Here is a 20,046-nt window from a genome sequence, read left to right as displayed (position 1 = left end):
TACAAAATGGATAAAGACAATGCGAAAAATTTAGAGGTGATATAAAAAAGCCAGAAGAAGGAAGGAGGGAAGTCAGCTCCTAGGAACAAGTATAAATGTAAAATGTAATACAATATGTGGATGTGTAGTATGTAATAGAAAAACCAATAAAGATTGTGCTGAAAAAGAAAGATTTCAAAAATTGGTCCAGGTTGAAGTTATCATGGATGGGAAGGATGCCCTCAGTGAAAAGACTCAAACTGCCAAACTTACAAGCCCAAGACATTCAGTGGTTTAGACCACAGCGCTACCCACGTCCTGGGCAAACTGAAGGTAGGGAATGCCCTTTTTGATTCTCTCAATGCAAGTAAAAATCTAGCACATCAGGAAGAATGATTCTGGCCAAGCTTGCTCTCTATTGTACTAGGTTTCTATGTGCAGGGCCTTTTTTAACATAAAGGAACGTTTCAAAAAATGGATTTTCCTTGCTGCAGTCTGAAGCGGTAAAGTGCACTAGGTGCCTAAGCTAAAGTTTCCAAGGTCAAACCTATGAAAATAGATTTCCCTCTTCTGCATTCCTTTTGGTAAGCATCCAAAAAAAAAAAAAAAAAAACCCACACTAGGAATTACATCCTAGGGATGCTCTCCTTTCTAGAAAGGTTCATGAAGCAGTGTGTTGAGTGAAGAAAGAAAAACACTATGATTATTTTGTTTTATTTTTGAAGAAATAGCAAAGCCTTGGAGGCTGGAGCTCAGATCACGAACAGGGCAGGCATCTCAACAAAAGCCATGGTGCCCCCCCCCCCACGAACGTAGCTGCTTTTTCATTTCAGGGTTGCTACTTGGGTTCAAGGCTTCCACATTTCTAAATTATGCACTAGGAAGATGTGGGCTTTTTCTTTGGGGTGATGTGAGAAATTTGAAGTGATAAGGGTAAGCGCTCAATAATTTGTTGTTATCATTAAACAAAATGCTGCTGGTGTGTGAGTATTTTTTTGCGGGGGGACCAATTAAATAAGTTCTCATTAGTGTTAAGTTGTGGGTTGACATAGCAGACGACGCAGCGATTTCTCCAAAGCAGCTCTTTATTTTGTAAGCTGGAACAGAACTGAGCAGCAAACAGCTCAACCGGCCTGCTTTTATAGGCAGCTGGCTGTCAACATTGTAGCAACAACAACCCAGGGTTTCCTGCCTAAAATAACTGACGTGGACCTGAGTGAAAACTATCTACAGTATCCCCCTGCTGGCCCAGGGTGAGAACTTCAGTACATAACAATTAGGTTTTCCATTCATACATACAGTGGGGAAAGAAGGTCGTTTCTTTGTTCAGGTATCTCACTTTGGTTAGAGAGGGGAGAGAGGTCTGTGGCTCTTGAGATGATGCTGGACTTCAACTCCTATCACCCCCAACTTCAACTGGGCCTGTGAGGCAGATTTAGTTTCTTCAGGAGATCCTGAGGTGGGTTTTATTTCCCCACAGATAAAAGAAAGGGAGGAGGGTTTCTCCGGAAAAAGAGCCTCCTGAAAATGTGTAGAGTTCAGCTCCTGAGGCAGTGTCAAAAAAAGACACACGTTCCCCTTCATAGTCCAGAGTTACCCGGATCCTCCTGGGCTCCTCACTCAGGGAGAGATGGGAAACAGGGGAGGTGCAGGCCAAGTACTTCCCTCCCCACTTCTCCACAGCCCAGATCCCTCCCTCAGGACAAAAGGCAAAGTTGTCCTTTCTCCTCACAGACTCCCTAGCGATCCCCACAACCCATTCTCCCTCACTTCCCACAGTGACTTCCCAGAAATGTCTGCCTGCTGTGAATCCCTCACATCCCAACACACAAGGCCCGTTGCTGAACCTCTCAGGATTGTTAGGCAGGCGTGGCTTTTTGTTTCTCCTTCTCACGCTTTTCCCATCCTCGGACAGGATGAGCCTGGCATGGGCTGTGTCTGGATCCAGAGTGACATTTGCTGTTGAGGGAAGATAAGGAAAAGAGAAGAGAGGCAGAATCAGCCGAGAGTCAGAGATGGGCATCCTGATCTAATAAACCCCTCTCAAAGAAGTGGGACCTCTTTGCATCACATGCAGGATTGAGACCCTCCCCCCTTCTTCCAGACTCTTATCAGAATAAATATATTCCTTGTTGGCTTTTAAATCAGGATTGGGCCCCTGTTGTCAATCCAGGCATCTTCCAAGAAGCAAAATAACCCAGTAAACCTTTATTCAGCTCTAAGTGAAGGAGAAGGAGAAAGGAATTGGAAGGGGCAGGGGAGGAAGGAATTTGCCCTCATCTGACAATCTCTGTGTGAATTGGTCATTTGGGGCTTCAAGGATGTGAGGGGTGAGAGCCCCCCCCCCCAGTTCAGGTAAGGAGAGAACCACCACAAAATCTTTAATGCCCTCACTAAGGTTACAGTTGGGGAGGCAAACCCATTACAGTGGTACTTTGGTTCTCGAACTTAATCCATTTTGGGAGTCCATTTGACTCCCGAAACCATTTGAAAACCAAGGCGCGGCTTCTGATTGGCTGCAGGAGCTTCCTGCAGTCAAGCGGAAGCTGCATCGGATGTCCAGCTTCCAAAAAATGTTCGCAAACTGGAACACTTACTTCCGAGTTTGTAGTTTTCAGGAGCCAATTTGTTCAGCAACTAAGCCGTTCAAGAACCAAGGTGCCACTGTACCTATTTCTGCTTCAGTTGGAGGTATGACTAATTCTGGCTCAAGGGTCACATTTCAATCTGGGAAAGAAGCAAAATTAAGCAACCAAGAAGATTTTCTTGCCTTGTGAACTTCTGAACTTTCCTTCCATGTTGTTTTCTTATGTGCACATTTGCTATCCTGAAGCCTGCCAAAGTTTCCCTGGGTTCGACAGTTGTTGTTTTAAAGCTCAGATATTGTACTGAAAGCACACCTGCATTTGTATTTCCGCATGCCTTGAAACAAGATGTGCCTAAACTGGATCTGCCAGTTTGTAGCTTATCTAGTGAAACTTGGCTGTGGTGGGTGCCTATTGGCTAGTGCCAGTATCATCACACACACATCCTCCTCCTCCTCCCATCCCCAGAGCAGTTTGGAAACTATTCTTCAATATTTGTATAAATAATAATCATAATTGGTAAACCGTGAACATATATGTATAAAAGCAAATGCATGATTTTGCTCTCATAACATAGCATATTTGCATACAGGGTAGAGGTGGAGCACCCAGCAAAATGTCATCCTGAATGAAACTGTGCACAGGGACAGAATGCAAAGTTGTGACTGCCAAGAGATTACAAAAAGGAGCTCAAGACATTTTATTATGATGATTGTAATTTTAGATGCTGCTGCTCCCTGATTTTAGTTATGATGACTGTATTGAACCAAAAAAGAGACACTGAAGAGCTTCAGAAACTGAGTGAATGGGCAGTAAAATGGCAAATGCAATTCAACAAAAGTGATGCATGAAACCTTGGGCTCATAGTAAGATAGCTTGATGATGATGTTGACCCAGTGTGCAGAAAAAGGCCATTTCCACGCTAGGTTTCAGACGGTTTTGGTTTTTTGTTTTACAAACAAGCAGTGTATAAATTTTATGAAGTGAAATGAAATGAAATAAATAAAATAAAATAAAATAAAATAAAATAAACCCAACCTCTGGTCATTCAATGTACATATGAAGAACTCAAATGCTGCTATAAGGCTATTAACCTATTGATGGTTCCAAAGTCTAAAGAAAAGATGATCTAACCCCCAAAGAAATACCAGTGCCCCTCCTTCCTGTGCATTTGGGTCGCCATTGGAAATTTACCTTTCTGAAACTGTAGTTTGAATAACACAGCATCTGAAGAAGAAGAAGAAATATATCAAGTTTAAACACTGCACTGCTATACCTCGATAAAGTATTGATAGAAAAGCAACACAGAATCTGTCGTATCCTTATTTCAAGTGGTAGAACAAAGAATTAACAACTTAAGAAGAAAACTGTAAAACTCAGCAATGGTAAACGAGACTTCAAAACAGGAGAATAAAAAAAATCCCACATTAAATCTGATTGTCTATGAATGTTCTCCCTGAAATTGGGGTCCGTAGCAGAGGGTAGCCCAAGCAATAGCAATCCTATAACAGGATGCAGGGGGGAGATGGAGGCAGCCTTAGTGGTAGGGGAAATTATTAAAGCCAGAATTGTTAAACGCCATGAGAAACTAAGCTTGCTGAGGAAGGACTGGCAGAGCTCTCATTTCAAAGGAATTGTAAACAGATGCACAATAGAAGGGGGAAATCCTGCCTTAATATACAGCCTAGTGTGGGTTTTCTTTATTTGTGGCAGTCACAATTTCTTATACCCCATAATTTTTTTCTGAGGAAAATCCAATGATGGCTGGACCACCAAGAGCAGGCACCCCCAAACTTGGCCCTTCAGATGTTTTGGGACTACAACTCCCATCATCCCTAGCTAAAAGGACCAGTGGTCAGGGATGATCAGAGTTGTACTCCCAAAACATCTGGAGGGCCGAGTTTGGGGATGCCTGACCACAAGTATGATGGTCCTACCCTTGTCTACAGCAAGAGCAAAATACAATACAGTAAGCGCCTGGCAAGCTCTATGTTGGTCTAATATAATGCTGAGCATAAACTCCTTGCAACCATTCTTCAATACCTTTGAACTGCTTTATCACGTCCTCCAGATGGAGATTCACATCACAAAATCTGGAGGCCTTCCATTTTAGCTTTAGAGGGAAAGCCAGTAGATTCTGCAGTCTCTCTCTTCTCTCATATCTGATGAAAAAGAATGTTAAACTTTCAAAGCCATAATTCCTAGTAAAGGAAAAGAAAAAAGAGGAGGAAGAAAATGGTAGAAAGCCTAGAGGGGCAGGCAGGCACAGAGGAAGAGATTTCCGGTCACTACAGACTTCATAGCCAAACACTGGAGGGCCAGAATAGCTACCCCAGGCCACATACATCTATTCAACACCATCAGGTAATATTGTAATACTCAGTTTCTCTGCCCGAACTTCACTTCATTGATTTCTACAAGGAAGCGGAACGAAATATCCTGGGTGCGATGACATCACAACACACATTTCCTTTCTCTAGATGTCACCAGTGAAGGTGTGGAGAAGAAAAAGATGGCTGCTGTGACCTTTAATCTGAACTTGAGTGGTACATGGGGGTTTGCTGGAGTGTGACTGAACTGGTATATCTTGAGGGGAACAACTAAAACACTGGTTGCTCCAAAGAATGTAACTTTCTCCTGTTGTGTGGAAGTATAGTGTAGCCACTTTCTTAGCAAGACTTGAGCAAGGTTAAAATATTTGTTTCTTGAGGTTGCTGGTATCATGGTTGGACAGCTTAGATTACTTTTGCTCTAGCACCAGATGGTCTCAGAGGCTGAGGTAGTTCTTCCACAGATGTACAACAAAATCAAATTTTCCAGTAGGGAAGGAATTCCAAGGAGCTCTGTGCAAGGGGTAACAGAGGAGAAACTGAGGGGCATCCTCCAGGACCCTCGCCCACAGAGACCCTGGTGTGTCTGCAAGCCTTGTTCTATCTCTCCCACAAGAGTCTTCAGTGAAAGAGTTTTAAGTATAGCAGGTGAAAAGGCCCTCATGAGAAACGGCTTCCTGCCCTCTCAGGCAAATGCTGCCACGCCGAGGCACTGGTAGTCAGGGTCTGTCATGGAAGCAGAGCAGTTCATGGCCCCTCTCCATGCCTGGTGTGGTCAAGGGTATGCCTCTGAGATGCCTATTCCTTCAGTCAGTGGCCGTTCCCAGTGTCCTTGGTTATGACACATTGCAGGTGGGGAGAAGGTGACGACGTGAGACAGGCAGGCAGCCCAGGCCAACCAGAATTAAGCCTTCCCACTGCTGAGGTGCTGGCTCAGGAAGATGGGAACCACTCACTCCAGCACCTGAGGCCTTTGTTCCATTGCTCAAAACAAAATCCAACTTTGCCTTCCTTATGGCTTTTGAAGAGCAAGGCAATGAATACAACATCCAACAGGAGCCTCCAGCAATGTGTGGTTGGGGGAGGGAGGAAGCAGTGTTTGGTCCTTATTCTTGGGTTGAGAATAGGAGTGCTACAAGTTCAAAAGAGAGGCCCCTATGTGCGCCAGTGAAATGATACAGAGGGTGGAGTCCTACTGTCTCTTTGTTGGGAGCCCAGAGGGCCAAGTTTTTTGTCCTTCTGGACTTTCCCAGTGATGCTAACATAAATGAGCAGGATCCACTCACCTCTGCAAGGTGCTTCTCACATCCTAGAGGGGGAAAGAGAAAGGAATTCACTGCACACCACAGGCCACATTATGAGACCCCTTCAGCCCTGGGATGGATGGACTCTGGCCCTCTGGTATCAGTCTGCCTAGCACACACAAATGTTTATGGTTGGGGGGGGAGTGAGCCCCTTTGACCCTTACAATGTAAAGGAGGTGCAGAAGCCCTTTCATGCCCAAGCTGGTGGCTGACAGGGGTGGAAATCGTTGTTTGGTGGCTGATGAGGCAGGGCTCCGGGCTCCGAGACTCCATCATGAGACATCCTTGATCTACAACTGCTTAACGCTGCAGATTCCCCTTAAATCTGGACAATCGGATCCAAGTGAAGGGGCACCCTTGTTGACAAGATGTCAACAAAGCTGCAGGAGATTGATTGAATGTGGCGTGAAGGTCAAAAAGATGTATTAACTTTGTTGCATGCACTTGCAAAGTTGTTTGATTAAAGGGAAGGGACAGAGCTGTGTTATTGCAAAGGTTCCCCAGGGACTACTCTGTTCTCACCCCAGACCTGTGGATAAGACTCTAGAATGGAGAATACGGGTTACAACTGGATATGAGAAAGCATAATTAAAGCTGTTGATGTACTTTGCAAAGCAAAATGAGCCTGGCAACACAAAGGACAGAAAGTGATGTGTATGATACTGGCTGAATGGGTGGGGGGCGAGGAATGTATTACAAAATGTTAAAGCTTCATGGGTATAAGTTTCATTTCCCCCTCAGTACTTGGCATGCTCCGTTGGCACTGCCCTGTGACAGGGTCTTCCCTAGTTGTGGAAGGCCCTCCCTAGGGAGGTGCATCTGCCTCCATCAGCTGAGTCCCTTTACTACTTGTATAGATGCAAGAGAGACATAAAGGTTTGGAGAAAGCCTCGTCCCCAAGTTGAGCCTTGTGCTGTTCCTGCCACCATCTTACCTGCAGGAGTTCACTTGCTGCCTGCTGACTCTTGTCCTCCATCTCCTGGATGAGCTTTTTAAGAGAGGAGTGTTCCCTGGAGAGTCTGGCCAGCTGCTCATCTCTTCTCCCTTCAATCTCCTTCTCCACTTCTTCAATCTGATTCAGCAGGTGTACTTCTTGTTCTTCAAGAAACCGGTACAGTTTTCTGAACTTCTCCACTATCTTCTGCCTCTCAGTTTCTGTTAATTTCTGCAAGAAGCAGGAAGAAAGACAACAAGAGTCTGGAATATGGTCTCGGTCTTTACAACATCAGGAGGAGAGTTATGAAAATTCCACTGGGAGGACACTTGATTTTTTTCAAAGACATGAAACCAATGCTAAGGGCTTATCCACATTTCCTCTAAAATTTGGGTTTTCTCTGGACATTTGCTTGAATTTAGAAGCAAGCAGCAGTTTTCACTGGGAAAGGTGTGGGGCAAGTGGGGAACTGCTTGGACTCGTGCTTTCTAGACTCAGGACAAGTGGAAGTGTGGACGAGCCCTCAGTTGCTAAGGAAGCCACCTTCTTCAGGTTTTAAAGTAAACACAGTGGGGAGGCAGCAGGCATGAACACATTGGCTCTGCCCTATTCCTTGCCATTTCTGTTGCCATAAAAGTGTGTGGTCTAAAATTGTGCACCAAAAATTCCTCTCCTGCGGACTCCACCCACATCAGCTTCTCACGATGGGCTTTTTTAAAGCAAAAAGGCTAATTGGACAGCGTCTGAAGGACTTAGAACAACAGAGCAATCTGGCCATTATAAAGAAACTCTGTCCCTGGTATGCCTCCTCCCCCCCCCCCTTTCTCAGTTTGATTTCCTGGCAGCATATTTGTATCAATTAACTACCCCAAAATACAGACGTGCCTTCACACTGGCCAGATTGGATGTGATGCCCTCTGCCGTACTTGAGGGCAGACACCAAAAGATTCCAACTGAGAAACGACTCTGCCCCTGTGGAGATGGCAGTCTGGAAACAGTGGCTCATGTTCTCCTGTCCTGTCCCCTTTATAAAGATCTGAGGAATAAGATCATCACCCCACTCTTACTTACCATCCCAGGCCACCCATCTGTGGCCACATTGTTCTTTCTTTTATCAGATCAAAATGATCAGACAACAGCAAAGGTTGCTAGGTTTATCAAGGGTGCAATGAGATTAAGGGCAACTATCTGAACGATAATCTTGGCCATATGATTGTCCTTTTTACCCATTGTTGTATTTTTAATTGTATATATTGCTTGTTTTATGTTGCTATGGCCGTTGGCTAATGCGAATAAAGTCTATCTATCTTTCTTTCTGTTGCCGTCCACCTTGTGGAAGCAATGAGCTTTTTTCTATCTATGGAGGTTCCTGGTACAGTTCTGAACTTGGCATAATTTGGTTTCTACATTGTTCAGAGAGTTTCCATAGACCTAAAATAGCCCTCACTTCACACTGGCTACTAAGCCTCTTGGGATTGCCAATCAGAAGTTCCGTGCAACAGGGTGAGCTCCTGTTGCTCTGTCCCAGCTCCTGCCAACCTAGCAGTTCAAAAGCACACCAGTGCAAGTAGATAAATAGGTACCACTGCGGCAGGAAGGTAAACGGCATTTTCGTGCGCTCTGGTTTCCATCACGGTGTCCCATTGCATCAGAAACGGTTTAGTCATGCTGGCCACATGACCCAGAAAACTATCTGTGGACAAACGCCAGCTCCCTCGGCCTGAAAGTGAGATGAGTGCCAAAACCCGATAGTCGCATTTGACTGGACTTAACTGTCCAGGGGTCCTTTACCTTTACCTTTCTTTCATGACTAGTAAATTATTAGAAACAGAGGAGAAGCGGGGCGGATCTAGCCTGCACATCCCCAGCACTGCTCTGCTTACTTTAAAGTCTTGAGCTTCCTAAAGATTAAAGATAGTGCACATTTAGAAAGACATTTCTTTTAGAATCAATAAGGCTAATCAGAAGGTTGCAACTAATTTATGTTCTGTGGATCTGAGCATGGGGAAGAGATTCAGTTCAGCTTGGCTTCAAATGCAAAATTACCTCATTAGCAGTTTATGGGGAAAAACATGCAGAGAGAAACTCCACAATCTTTTGAAATTCACATTTCTTTGAATTTTGAAATGCAGTTCTTCGGCCAAGTAATAACTACAGAAATGCACATACTAAGGTAAAGTGTGCATTAAAATGCATTTATTAAGGCATAGAAAAAGGAATAATATTATGGGAAATTGCTTTGCAAAAAATGTGTATACTAGGCAAAATTGCACACAACTACTACTAATACTACTATTTTCTTATACCCCACCCATCTGACTGAGTTGCCCCAGCCACTCTGTGTGGCTTCCAGCAAAAAATGGGGGGCCACATCAAACATGAAAATCTGCCTTCAGATGTCTACAAAAAGTTATATAACTCTTTATAAAGCTATATATAGTTGTTTAAAACATGTTAGCAGAAATTGCACTAAGATGCTGATTGATTTTCATGAGGACTTAAAAATAATAATAACTACACACAAGTGGAAATGTGGAGAAGTGAATTTAAGATGAAAATGTATGAAACTGAGAGAAACAGATTTGCCCATCCCTATTCAGTCCTGACTTGATTTGTCAAGTTCCCTTCCTAGTGACACTTACAAGGAGATCTTGACTTTCTTTTTCCGTGTCTGCTTGATAGGCCAGAATTGTTTCTCTCTCTTTCCTCAGAATCTCCAGATGGCTGCAGATCAGTCCCTAAAGAGGAAACAAAAGCTCAGATTGTGATTGCGACTGAGAGTAGCATCTGCAAAGGCTGCTGTTGTTGTTTAGTCATTTAGTCGTGTCCGACTCTTCGTGACCCCGTGGACCAGAGCACACCAGGCCCTACTGTCTTCCACTGCATCCCACAGTTTGGTCAAACTCATGCTGGTAGCTTCGACAACACTGTCCAACCATCTCGTCCTCTGTTGTCCCCTTCTCCTTGTGCCCTCCATCTTTCCCAACATCAGGGTCTTTTCCAGGGAGTCTTCTCTTCTCATGAGGTGGCCAAGGTATTGGAGCCTCAGCTTCATGATCTGTCCTTCCAGTGAGCACTCAGGGCTGATTTCCTGCAGAATGGAGAGGTTTGATCTTCTTGCAGTCCATGGGACTCTCAAGAGTCTCCTCCAGCACCATAAAAGCACACTTTTTAATGAGAACTAAGAACTGTGTCTCCTCACCCTGATCTAACCCCTGATCCCCAGTTGCTGCTATGTTGTGGAGAAAAGGTTTTCATTTGAAGGGTCAGAAGTAAATACACCAGTGACTCTCCAGTGTGGTAGAGTATTTGCTTTTGAATACTGGAAACCTCAGGAGGGGGCAGTGCTGTTGTGCTCAGGTCCCACCTAATGGCTTCCCAGAAGGCTTACCTGGCTGTCTGACCACTGTGATAAGAGGATGCTGGTCTAGATGGGCCTTTGACCTGACCCAGCCTGACTCTCCTTATATTATGGTGCTTGATCTGGAAGGATATGAAACTTGAGGTTTCGGAGGTTTCATCCAGCATGTGTTAGCTTTTGGAAAGTCCTGGATTAAATGCCAATGGCCTCACTGCTAATCATAATGAGATTGTTTACTAACACATCTGTATCCAGCATATACTTTTGTATTTTTAAGAAATTTGAGTGCTGTCTTCTCTCCATGCCAGCTGGTGGCTGGTATCTGACTCTTTAGTAGCATATTTTTCTTTCTTTCTTTTTTAAAAACATTGTCACCTAGTGTAGGGATGATCGCGGAGTGGGGAGTGGGGTCCGGAGGGAGCACACTCCCCACCCGCAGGCAGCCTCAGCCTGCCTGCATGCGTGACCTTGGGGTGCGGAGCACACACACCCCTCACAGACAAAGCCATGGCTGTCTGAACATCGTTGCCACTGTCTAACCTTTTGTGGTCTCAGTAGTCTGCGGTGTCCTGTCTGTAACCTTTGTCTCTGAGACCTTTTGTCTCCTTTGTCATACACTGTGCAAGGGGAAAATGACGCGGTGGAAACAGGTGCCAAAATAACTTTGTACCACCCCACAATCTCGGGACCGGAAGATGTGTAAAGGTCACAGCCCAAAATGTATCTGCCTGGTTTGCATATTTGTCTCAATAAAAGGAGGCTCCACAGGGCTGGCCGGCAGCTTGCATGCAGCTCACCTGTGCGCAGTTCACCTGCTTTATCAACTCCTGCCTCATGTCCATCACTTCAACCTAGCTCAGGATTAAGGATTTTAATAATTTACCACATTTTATTGGTGGTGGGGTTCTCCTTAAAACTTACAGTTGTTCTGTGTGTTTCCAGGCTGTTTAACTGTACACAATAACATATCTAATTGCCACGGGAATTGCTTTCCAGCCACACTGCAATATTTCACAAAAAAATTGAAAGGATTGCATTACTAAGTGTCAAGATAACTTCCTACCTTGTATTCCTGGGCAGCCTCTTCCTCAAGTACCACAGTGTGCGATTTGTGTTCTGGGGATCGTTCACAAGCCACACAAACCAATTTTTCATCTTCTTTGCAGAACAGTTCAAGGTACTTCTTGTGTTTCACACACATATCCTTTCCCCCTTTATTTAACTGCAGGAGTTTAATTTTTTCTACTATACTTGCCAGCTGCCAATTGGGGCGGAAACTCCCTCTCTGCATTTGGGCTCTGCAGATGGGACACTCCAAGTGCCCCATAGCCTGTTCTTCCCGTATCTTGCAATAATTGGTGACGCAGCCCTGACAATAGTTGTGCCCACAGTCCAACGTCACTGGATCTGTGAGGTAGTCCTTGCAGATGGGACACAAGGCGTCCTGGTCCATGTCCACGGATGGTGGTGCTGAGGCCATAGTGGGTGAAGAGTTTGCGGCTTTGTTGATAGAAAGGGAAGCTGTAATATGACAAAGTAAAGAGAAGCAGCTTGAGCAGGGCAGAAACCTGCAAAAACCACTGGGCAATAAAGATTTCCAAATCTCTCTTGTGGGAGTGAGTGTGGCTCACTGTGGCTGAAATAAGAATATTGAGAGGTCCCTTCAAGGGGTTCACCTTCTTAAGGAAGACTGGACCTTCAGAGAGAGCGTACCTTTAAGGCTCAAACTGGCTGGAAAATGAACAGAGACCAGACCAAGATATACAAAAGCAAACGGCTATAAGCCTGATCTTTATTAAAGCTGTTGCAACAGGGTGCTCCCCCACACGCAGAAGAGAGGAGGAGGACCCAGGACAAAGGTGTGCAAGCCCTTATATAGACTTTGAAATTGCCTACCCCGTAGCTCAAGACCACCCCCAGAAAGATCATACATACATCACAGAAGGGGTGTAGCCCAAGACCACCCTTTGCCTAACACTCAAATGGCGCTAATATATGTCGGATTTGTTTGTTTTCTGAAAACGTCCCTATACAGTCTCAAGCAAAGTGCACGATGCTGGCACTCTAAACTCACTGTGAAAGCAGAGAGCAACTGAAAAACCAAGGAACAGGAAACCAGTAACGTCACATCCGTCTCCTGCCTTCCGTGAGACTTCCAACAGCCTGGGATCTCTGGAATACAAAACAAGTCTTGTGACTCCAAAGCACTGCACAGTTATTTTATGTTACAGATGTAACCACAACTAGAGTTTACACTCTGCTCCTGGATGAGCTTGATTTCCGTCACTGTTGGGGCCATTCATTTTCAGAAAACTGTCTTCCTGAGTTTCTTCATGCAAGATGACACTGGCTGGGAAGCTGGATTGTTCACACAGGTGCAAAGATCAGACAGCAAAGTCATGGACGTTCGCAGCGCTTTATGTGAGTGCGAGTAAGAGAGAGTTTTGGTTTTGATCTGCTGAGAGGATACAAGCGGATCTTCCGCTGTGGGGATCCACAGCAGTCTCTGTAAATAGCAACCATTAAGCAAAATGACAGGCAATAAAGCAATCTGCTTAGACAACTATGTGTTGCTCATCAATCCAGACTCAGGTCCGATTGCCTCACTCTTAGCTGCAAACTGTATTTCACCTCTGCTCAAAATCTGGTCGGAAGTGTGCCAGGAAAATCTGTTTATGGCAGACTTCACGCCATAAACGCCAACAGTCACCCCGCAGGATGGTGTGTCCTGCAAGTATAACACCCATTTCCTCTCTGCCCTTTCAGCTGCAGGTCTGACAGGGTGGGTGAGAATGCAAACACACTTCATGCTTCCCTTTTTCTCTTTTTCAAAACACATTGTCAAATTTTACAAAGCCCAGCTTTGGTGAAAGCTTCTCTTTGTCAGTAAGGAGAAATGAGACAGAAAGTCTCTGTTAATAGATCTATATTAGGTGAGGTGACTGCCTTTGGTGGCAGGATCCATGGGGCAGCAAATCTGGCCTCCAAGGAATGCATGATTGTGGTACATCCTTGGAGGTCAGATCTGGTACCTCCTCGACAGCCCCCCCCCATCCCAGTGCCTCCTCTGCAGTGGCCTCTCAGTGAACAGGAGAGGCTGCTGATCTCTTCCCAACCCAAGGCAGGAAATGAGGAGGGGTTTCCTGGGGTCTGGTCCTGGCTGGTGTGATTCAGAGCAGGCCCACTCCCAACATGTTAAGTTGGATGCAGCCATTTCCCACAATTTAAGCTAGAAATGTACTGACCTTGGACTGCAGAGCAATGGCATCCACCATGAATTCGTTGCAAATGAGAGGAAGTGATGCTTCCCCTTTTCTGTGTTTTTTTTTGCAAAATAGTTTCGATTTTGAACACTGTTTCTCTCCTCCCCCATTTCCTTTCCACTGCTCCCAAGGTTGTCTTTGGTGCTTGAGTTGGGCTGGCTCTCCTTGTGTCACTCGCTATGAGATCTGAGGGAAAGCAACATAGATCTCTGCCTGGTCTAGAAGAGAAAACCTGTGGGCTTCAGAGAGATGCCCTGCTGGCTGAGAGAGGTTCCTGGACTGTGGAAATGTAAAGAGAAACAAGTTTCTTTTTATCATATGTGGTGGTCTTGTAGTAAGGATAAAGCTTACTGGGAAATGATATACAGTGGTACCCCGCAAGACGAACGCCTCGCAAGACGGAAAACCCGCTAGACGAAAGGGTTTTCCGTTTTGGAGACGCTTCGCAAAACGAATTTCCCTATGGGCTTGCTTCGCAAGACGAAAGCCCATAGGGAAATCTCCGGGACAGGGCGTCTTGCCCACTGTCCTCGGACCTCCTCCCGCCGCCAGGCTTCGGAAGGCTGCTCCGAAGCCTGGCGGGGGGCGGAGAGGTTTTTTAAAAACCCCGGGACAGCGGAGGACTTCTCCTTTGTCCCGAGGTTTTTTAAAATGCTGGCGGGCGGCAGCGAAGGCTTTGCTGCCGCCCGCCAGCATTTTAAATTCGCCCCGGACAGCGGAGAAGTCCCCCGCTGTCCCGAGGTTTTTTAAAATGCTGGCATCTTCCCCTTTCTCCCCGGACCTCTTTTGAAGCAAGGGGCGGCAACGGGGAGAAGATCGCTTCTCCCCTTTGCCGCCCCTTGCTTCAAAAGAGGGGACAGAGGGAAAAGCGTGCGCCTTCCTCTCTCTCCCCCCCGACCCCTTTTGAAGCAAGGGGCGGCAAAGGGGAGAAGCGATCTTCTCCCCGTTGCCGCCCCTTGCTTCAAAAGAGGGGACAGAGGGAAAAGCGTGCGCCTTCCTCTCTCTCCCCCCCGACCCCTTTTGAAGCAAGGGGCGGCAAAGGGGAGAAGCGATCTTCTCCCCGTTGCCGCCCCTTGCTTCAAAAGAGGGGACAGAGGGAAAAGCGTGCGCCTTCCTCTCTCTCCCCCCCGACCCCTTTTGAAGCAAGGGGCGGCAAAGGGGAGAAGCGATCTTCTCCCCGTTGCCGCCCCTTGCTTCAAAAGAGGGGACAGAGGGAAAAGCGTGCGCCTTCCTCTCTCTCCCCCCCGACCCCTTTTGAAGCAAGGGGCGGCAAAGGGGAGAAGCGATCTTCTCCCCGTTGCCGCCCCTTGCTTCAAAAGAGGGGACAGAGGGAAAAGCGTGCGCCTTCCTCTCTCTCCCCGGACCCCTCTTGCAGCAAGGGGCGGCAAAGGGGAGAAGCGATCTTCTCCCCATTGCCGCCCTTGCTTCAAAAGAGGGGACAGAGGGAAAAGCGTGCGCCTTCCTCTCTCTCCCCGGACCCCTCTTGAAGCAAGGGGCGGCAAAGGGGAGAAGCGATCTTCTTCCCTCCGCCCCTTGCTTCAAAAGAGGGGAAGGCTGGCGGGGGGCGAAAATCTTTGCCCCCCCTGGCTGCCTTCCCGGGAGGGCTTTTAAATCGCCCCGGACAGCGGAGAAGTCCTCCGCTGTCCGGGGCGATTTTAAAATGCTGCCGTGGGGGGGGGGAGCAAAGACTTTCGCCCCCCCCCCCAGCCTTCAGAAGAGGTCGGGGGACAGATTGTCCCTGGACCTGGTCTGAAGTCGGTTTCCCTAGGAACGCATTAATTGATTTTCAATGCATTCCTATGGGAAACCGTGCATCGCAAGACGAAAAACTCGCAAGAAGAAAAAACTTGCGGAACGAATTAATTTCGTCTTGCGAGGCACCACTGTATAATGAATTGAAAAAGATGTTTAAAAAATCCTGCGGGGGGAACCAGAAGCTTTTCTCTTAGGAATTACAGGGTAAAAACTGTTACGATATAGAAGCAATGCAGCTGCGAGCTGCTAGCTTGAAAACATCACATGATGTTGGGTTACCTAACATCAGTACAAACTGCGTAAACAGTACACAAACTTATTAATATATGCTACTACATCAGCAAGAATGTTACTTGCCCAAAAATAGAAGTAGTCCCAGCGAAAGAAGAATGGATACAAAAACTTATGGAATATGCAGAAACGGCAAAACTTACCAGGAGAATAAAAAATCAAGGCAACAAGCTTTTTATAAAAGAATGGAAATGGTTTGTGGAGTATGTACAGATAAAATTGTAAACAGTAAAAACATTGGCAGGTTGATTGTAATGGCCTGCAGTTTTATAAGAGTATATATTTAAAGTAGATATTTTTAAAAGGAGGAAATTAAGTGAATTTGGATATGCAGAAGATATTAAAAAGAAAGATATGGAACCGCAGAAAGGGCGAAGGAAGTCAAATTGGGAAATGTTAATTAAAATGATTGTAAAATTAATGAAATGTATAAAGTTGAAAAGCATAAATAAAAATTAAAAAGAGAGAGGTTCCTGGACTGGCTAGACTGCTACACTGCCCTCAGGGAAGTGGATTGCCTTGAAGCAGAGGCTGTTTCTCCACAATGACAAGGATTTAGTTTAGTTATTTATAAAAGCATTTATTATTTCAGGACAATGCGCAACGATATGTTTAAATCTATGTGTCTATATAGTTCTAATGAAGGGGGGGGAGGGAGAGAGAAGCAATCATGGCAATGATGAAGCAATCAAGGCTATTTGAGAAAACATTAAGCAGCTGCAGAGGCGGGTCTGCTGCTTCTTTTTAAAAAAGTCCCATCAGCACCGAGATCCTGCAGGAAGGGAAACGCCCATTGGCTGAAAACCGCGAAAGTGGAAGTTTGCTTCCTTTTTGGCGCGAGGGAGCCATGGCTGCTGCTGCTGCTGCAGGAGGTAGTCCCGTGCAGAGTCTTTGCGATGAAGCCACTTGCTCCATCTGCCTGGATTATTTCAAGGATCCGGTGATGATCCCAGAGTGTGGGCACAACTTCTGCCGGTCCTGCTTGATCCAGTCCTGGGGGGAGTCGGAGGCAGAGGCTTTCTGCCCTCACTGCAGAGAAACGGTTCAGGAAAGGCGCCTCCTCCCAAACTGGCCGTTGCAAAACGTGGTAGATATAGCCAAGAAGCTGAGTCTTGAAGAGGGGAAGGAGGAAGGAGGGAAAGAAAAGGTTTGTGAGAAGCACCAGGAGCCCCTGAAACTCTTCTGCAAGGAGGACGGAGCCCCCATTTGTCTTGTGTGCGACAGATCCAAAGAGCACGTGTGTCACGAGACGATTCCTCTGAAAGAGGCTTCCAAGGAGTACAAGGTAAGAAATCATTCTGGATTTTGGGTTTTTTTTATTCTTCTTGGGAGCTTTTCTGTAACTCTTAGCTTACACGGGATGGAGGGACTTCAATTTTGTGTCAAATTCAGATATGCAAAACTCTTTCCCCCCCCCCCCACCAAATTGCAAAATTTGGCTTTCAATATGTGTTTTGCTGCTTTTATTTTTCTACATCACCTTCTCTCAGCTTAGTTGGAAAATACAACTTGCACACTGCTCCTACCTTTTGTAACGTTGATTATTATTTTTGCTTATAAAAACACGGGGCTGTCCATCCCCCTGAATAAATACTGATTTTATGCAAGTTTCTACACCATTTCTATAATAATATATCAAAAAAAATCATTAACCACTGCTTATTCTCAATAAAATGAATTAAATTCGAAAAAATTCTAGAATGTTCCAGAGCACTTTATGTGATAAAGAGCTAATAGCAAGGCCACCAAGAGGTCAGCTTAACTGTGTGGCGTAATGGTTAGAGTGTTACACTAGAGCCTGGGACAGGCATAGGCAAATTCGGCCCTCCAGATGTTTTGGGACTACAACTCCCATGATCCCTAGCTAACAGGACCAGTGGTCAGGGATGATGGGAATTGTAGTCCCCAAACATCTGGAGGGCCAAGTTTGCCTACGCCTGGCCTGGGAGGACAGGGTTCAAATCCCGCCTCAGCCATGGAGCTCGCTGGGTGACCTTGGCCAGTCACCATCTCTTAGCCACAACAGGGTTGTTGTGCGGATGAAATGGGGAGGAAGAGAACCATGGATACCACCTTGAGATTCTTGGAAGATAATGGTATATCAGTGTGATAAATAAAATAAATAAACAATCAACACTTCTGCTTCTCTGATTCAAACCTGAGCTTTTGGGTTTGTTTGTTTTTAGGGACTGATGTGTAGACGCCTGGAGATTCTGAGGAGAGAGAGAGAAAGAATTCTGGCCTATCAAGAAGACGTGAAAAAGGAATGTGAGGACCTCCTTGTAAGTGTCACTGTTGTTACTAGTGATGTAAAAATTGGGGTTTGGCTTTTGATCGGTCAGAGAATGGATGAAGGCAGGATCCAATGGAAAGCAAGGCAGATATTTTATTTATTTTTTGCAAGAGAGTTCCCTCCCCTCCTCCCAAGGACAGAAAGACCCTGAACAAGTGTGCAGGAATCTTTAAAGACTTTTGACATTGCCCAACCCCCTTAGCCAAAGACCACCCCAAAATCATACATACATCATAGGAGGCGGTCTACAGCAGAAATCCTGTCTGCCAGGATACCTGATAATGGTTGCGTTTTGCGTTACGTGGGCAGCCTGGCCATTCTTTTGTGATGGTTAATACTTTAGCTCCTGAATCCAGGTCAAAGGCTCACCCTATTCATGTACAAATATGCTCTTAAGACAGGATTTATAAGCGAAAGGACAATGGGAAGGCTTTCTCCATTTGCCTCCCTTAGGGCAGAGGAATATTTGAGGTCATTGGGAGAGTCAAAATGGCTTCAGGACTGCTCTCCTGTACTATTTCAGACACATGGTTTATATAATTAGATATATATGCATTTATGAATATTCTATATTTGAGACATTAGAATTCTTATAACTTTTGTTTAGAACTTAATGCTATTTTTTATTTTAGAATATACAGAATATGAAATATTAATATCAATTATATAAATATCAATTATAAGTTTCCATTTTTAACAGTACGTTTTATGTTATATCTATTTCATATCTACTTTCCTTGTTTCTACTATTGGGACTTCCCTCCACCACAGCTCAAAATCCTTTGTTCTTTTTTTATAACTTAACACTGTGTTATATATATTAGTTACTTTTACCCCATGAACAATCTTACGATGTTTATTCTTAACTTTACGAGCTTAATCAATGCATATCAATAAATTTATTTTGGAACGATAAATTCATCTGTAATCATACTTCACCCTTATTCTTGTAAATGTTACGTGACTGGGGTAACCTGGCTAAATTTGGAGACGTGTGAATTTCAGAAGATTGCTGTATTTCACTGCATATTTTTTTCAGGTAGAGCTATTTGGCAAATTCACCAGGCTTGAGATGAGCATGAGCTCTCATTCACTGGTATAGGAGAAGCTGGGCACTTTCCAGGCCTGTACTGGCATTTTCTGCCTCCTGAAGTTACCTCTCTACCATCTGTCCTGCTAGTTCTGAGCTGACAGCTGACCTAACGCTCCACAAAAATGGACACATTACTAATTTTTAGGAAACTCAAGCCATCTTGGCGCTTTAAAGTAAATGGGGAGTGCTGGGGATGAACATGCCACCTCTGACCTCCTGTTCCTACTTGTTTAAGGTGCCAGTCTAAAGCACCATGTTTCCTTTAATGCCTGAAGGGAGCTTCTTCACCAGCAGGAAGTTGTGACCGTGAAAAGTCAGAAGTGGAAGTCTCACGTCTGTTTTCGTGAGTTCCCATATTCCCCACTTAGGGCTCTGCTTTTCTTCTCTTCCCGCACCTTGTAGAAATTAACAGAAGCTGAGAGGCAGAAGACAGCGGAGAAGTTCAGACAACTGCACCAGTTTATCGACGAACAAGAAAAATGTCTGCTGAATGAGATAGAAAAGGTGGAGAAGGAGATTGCAAGGAAAAGGGAAGAGCACCTGGCCAGTCTCTCCAGGGAACTCTCCTATGTGAAAAGGCTCATCCAGGAGATGCAGGAGAAACGCCAGCAGCCAGAGAGTGAATTCCTGCAGGTAAGACAGTGGCAGGAAGAGCACAAGGCTCCACGTCAGGAAAAGGATGGCTGCAGACCTTTGCTGCTTGTATAGATGAAGCAGGCCAGGGGTCAGCAAACTTTTTCAGCAGGGGGCCGGTCCACTGTCCCTCAGACATTATGGGGGGCCAGACCATATTTTGAAAAAAAAAATATGAACGAATTCCTATGCCCCGCAAATAATCCAGAGATGCATTTTAAATAA

At 45.3% G+C, this 20,046-nt stretch overlaps 2 protein-coding genes across 3 annotated transcripts in view; one reads left to right on the top strand and one right to left on the bottom strand.

The window, feature by feature from the left end:
• Positions 1-1,052: 1,052 nt before the first annotated feature.
• Positions 1,053-13,794, bottom strand: LOC308580681 (tripartite motif-containing protein 10-like). Its single transcript, XM_081182693.1, has 9 exons — positions 13,739-13,794; positions 12,568-12,665; positions 11,557-12,014; positions 9,775-9,870; positions 7,133-7,363; positions 6,181-6,203; positions 4,608-4,726; positions 3,759-3,791; positions 1,053-1,938 (listed from the first exon to the last, which is right to left on the bottom strand). The coding sequence occupies exons 1-9, from the start codon at positions 13,759-13,761 to the stop codon at positions 1,424-1,426; spliced, it is 1,596 nt and encodes a 531-aa protein (XP_081038819.1). The 5' UTR covers positions 13,762-13,794; the 3' UTR covers positions 1,053-1,423.
• A 2,802-nt stretch (positions 13,795-16,596) lies between these two features.
• Positions 16,597-20,046, top strand: part of LOC308580766 (zinc finger protein RFP-like) — a 34,251-nt gene continuing 30,801 nt past the window's right edge. Inside the window, exons 1-3 of one of the 2 annotated variants that reach the window (XM_081182916.1) lie at positions 16,597-17,087; positions 17,989-18,084; positions 19,591-19,821. In XM_081182916.1, the coding sequence (XP_081039042.1) occupies positions 16,650-17,087; positions 17,989-18,084; positions 19,591-19,821 (765 nt within the window). In that variant the 5' untranslated portion in view covers positions 16,597-16,649. The remainder of the gene's footprint in view (positions 17,088-17,988; positions 18,085-19,590; positions 19,822-20,046) is intronic. The other variant, XM_081182914.1, reaches the window with a different exon arrangement.

This window comes from Podarcis bocagei (assembly GCF_964188305.1).
Source record: "Podarcis bocagei genome assembly, chromosome: 2".
Classification (NCBI taxonomy): Eukaryota; Metazoa; Chordata; class Lepidosauria; order Squamata; family Lacertidae; genus Podarcis; species Podarcis bocagei.
Note: the sequence above shows the minus strand (reverse complement) of the source record. Positions and strands in the feature narration are given on the sequence as shown.

Coding starts and splice junctions, on each gene's coding strand:
- LOC308580681 (XM_081182693.1), bottom strand. CDS start 13,761: ATGCCATTGCTCTGCAGTCCAAG. Junction 12,015..12,567: donor AGTTGCTCTCTGCTTTCACA/GTGAGTTTAGAG, acceptor GTCATATTACAG/CTTCCCTTTCTATCAACAAA. Junction 7,364..9,774: donor AAGAAAGTCAAGATCTCCTT/GTAAGTGTCACT, acceptor TGCTTCTTGCAG/AAATTAACAGAAACTGAGAG.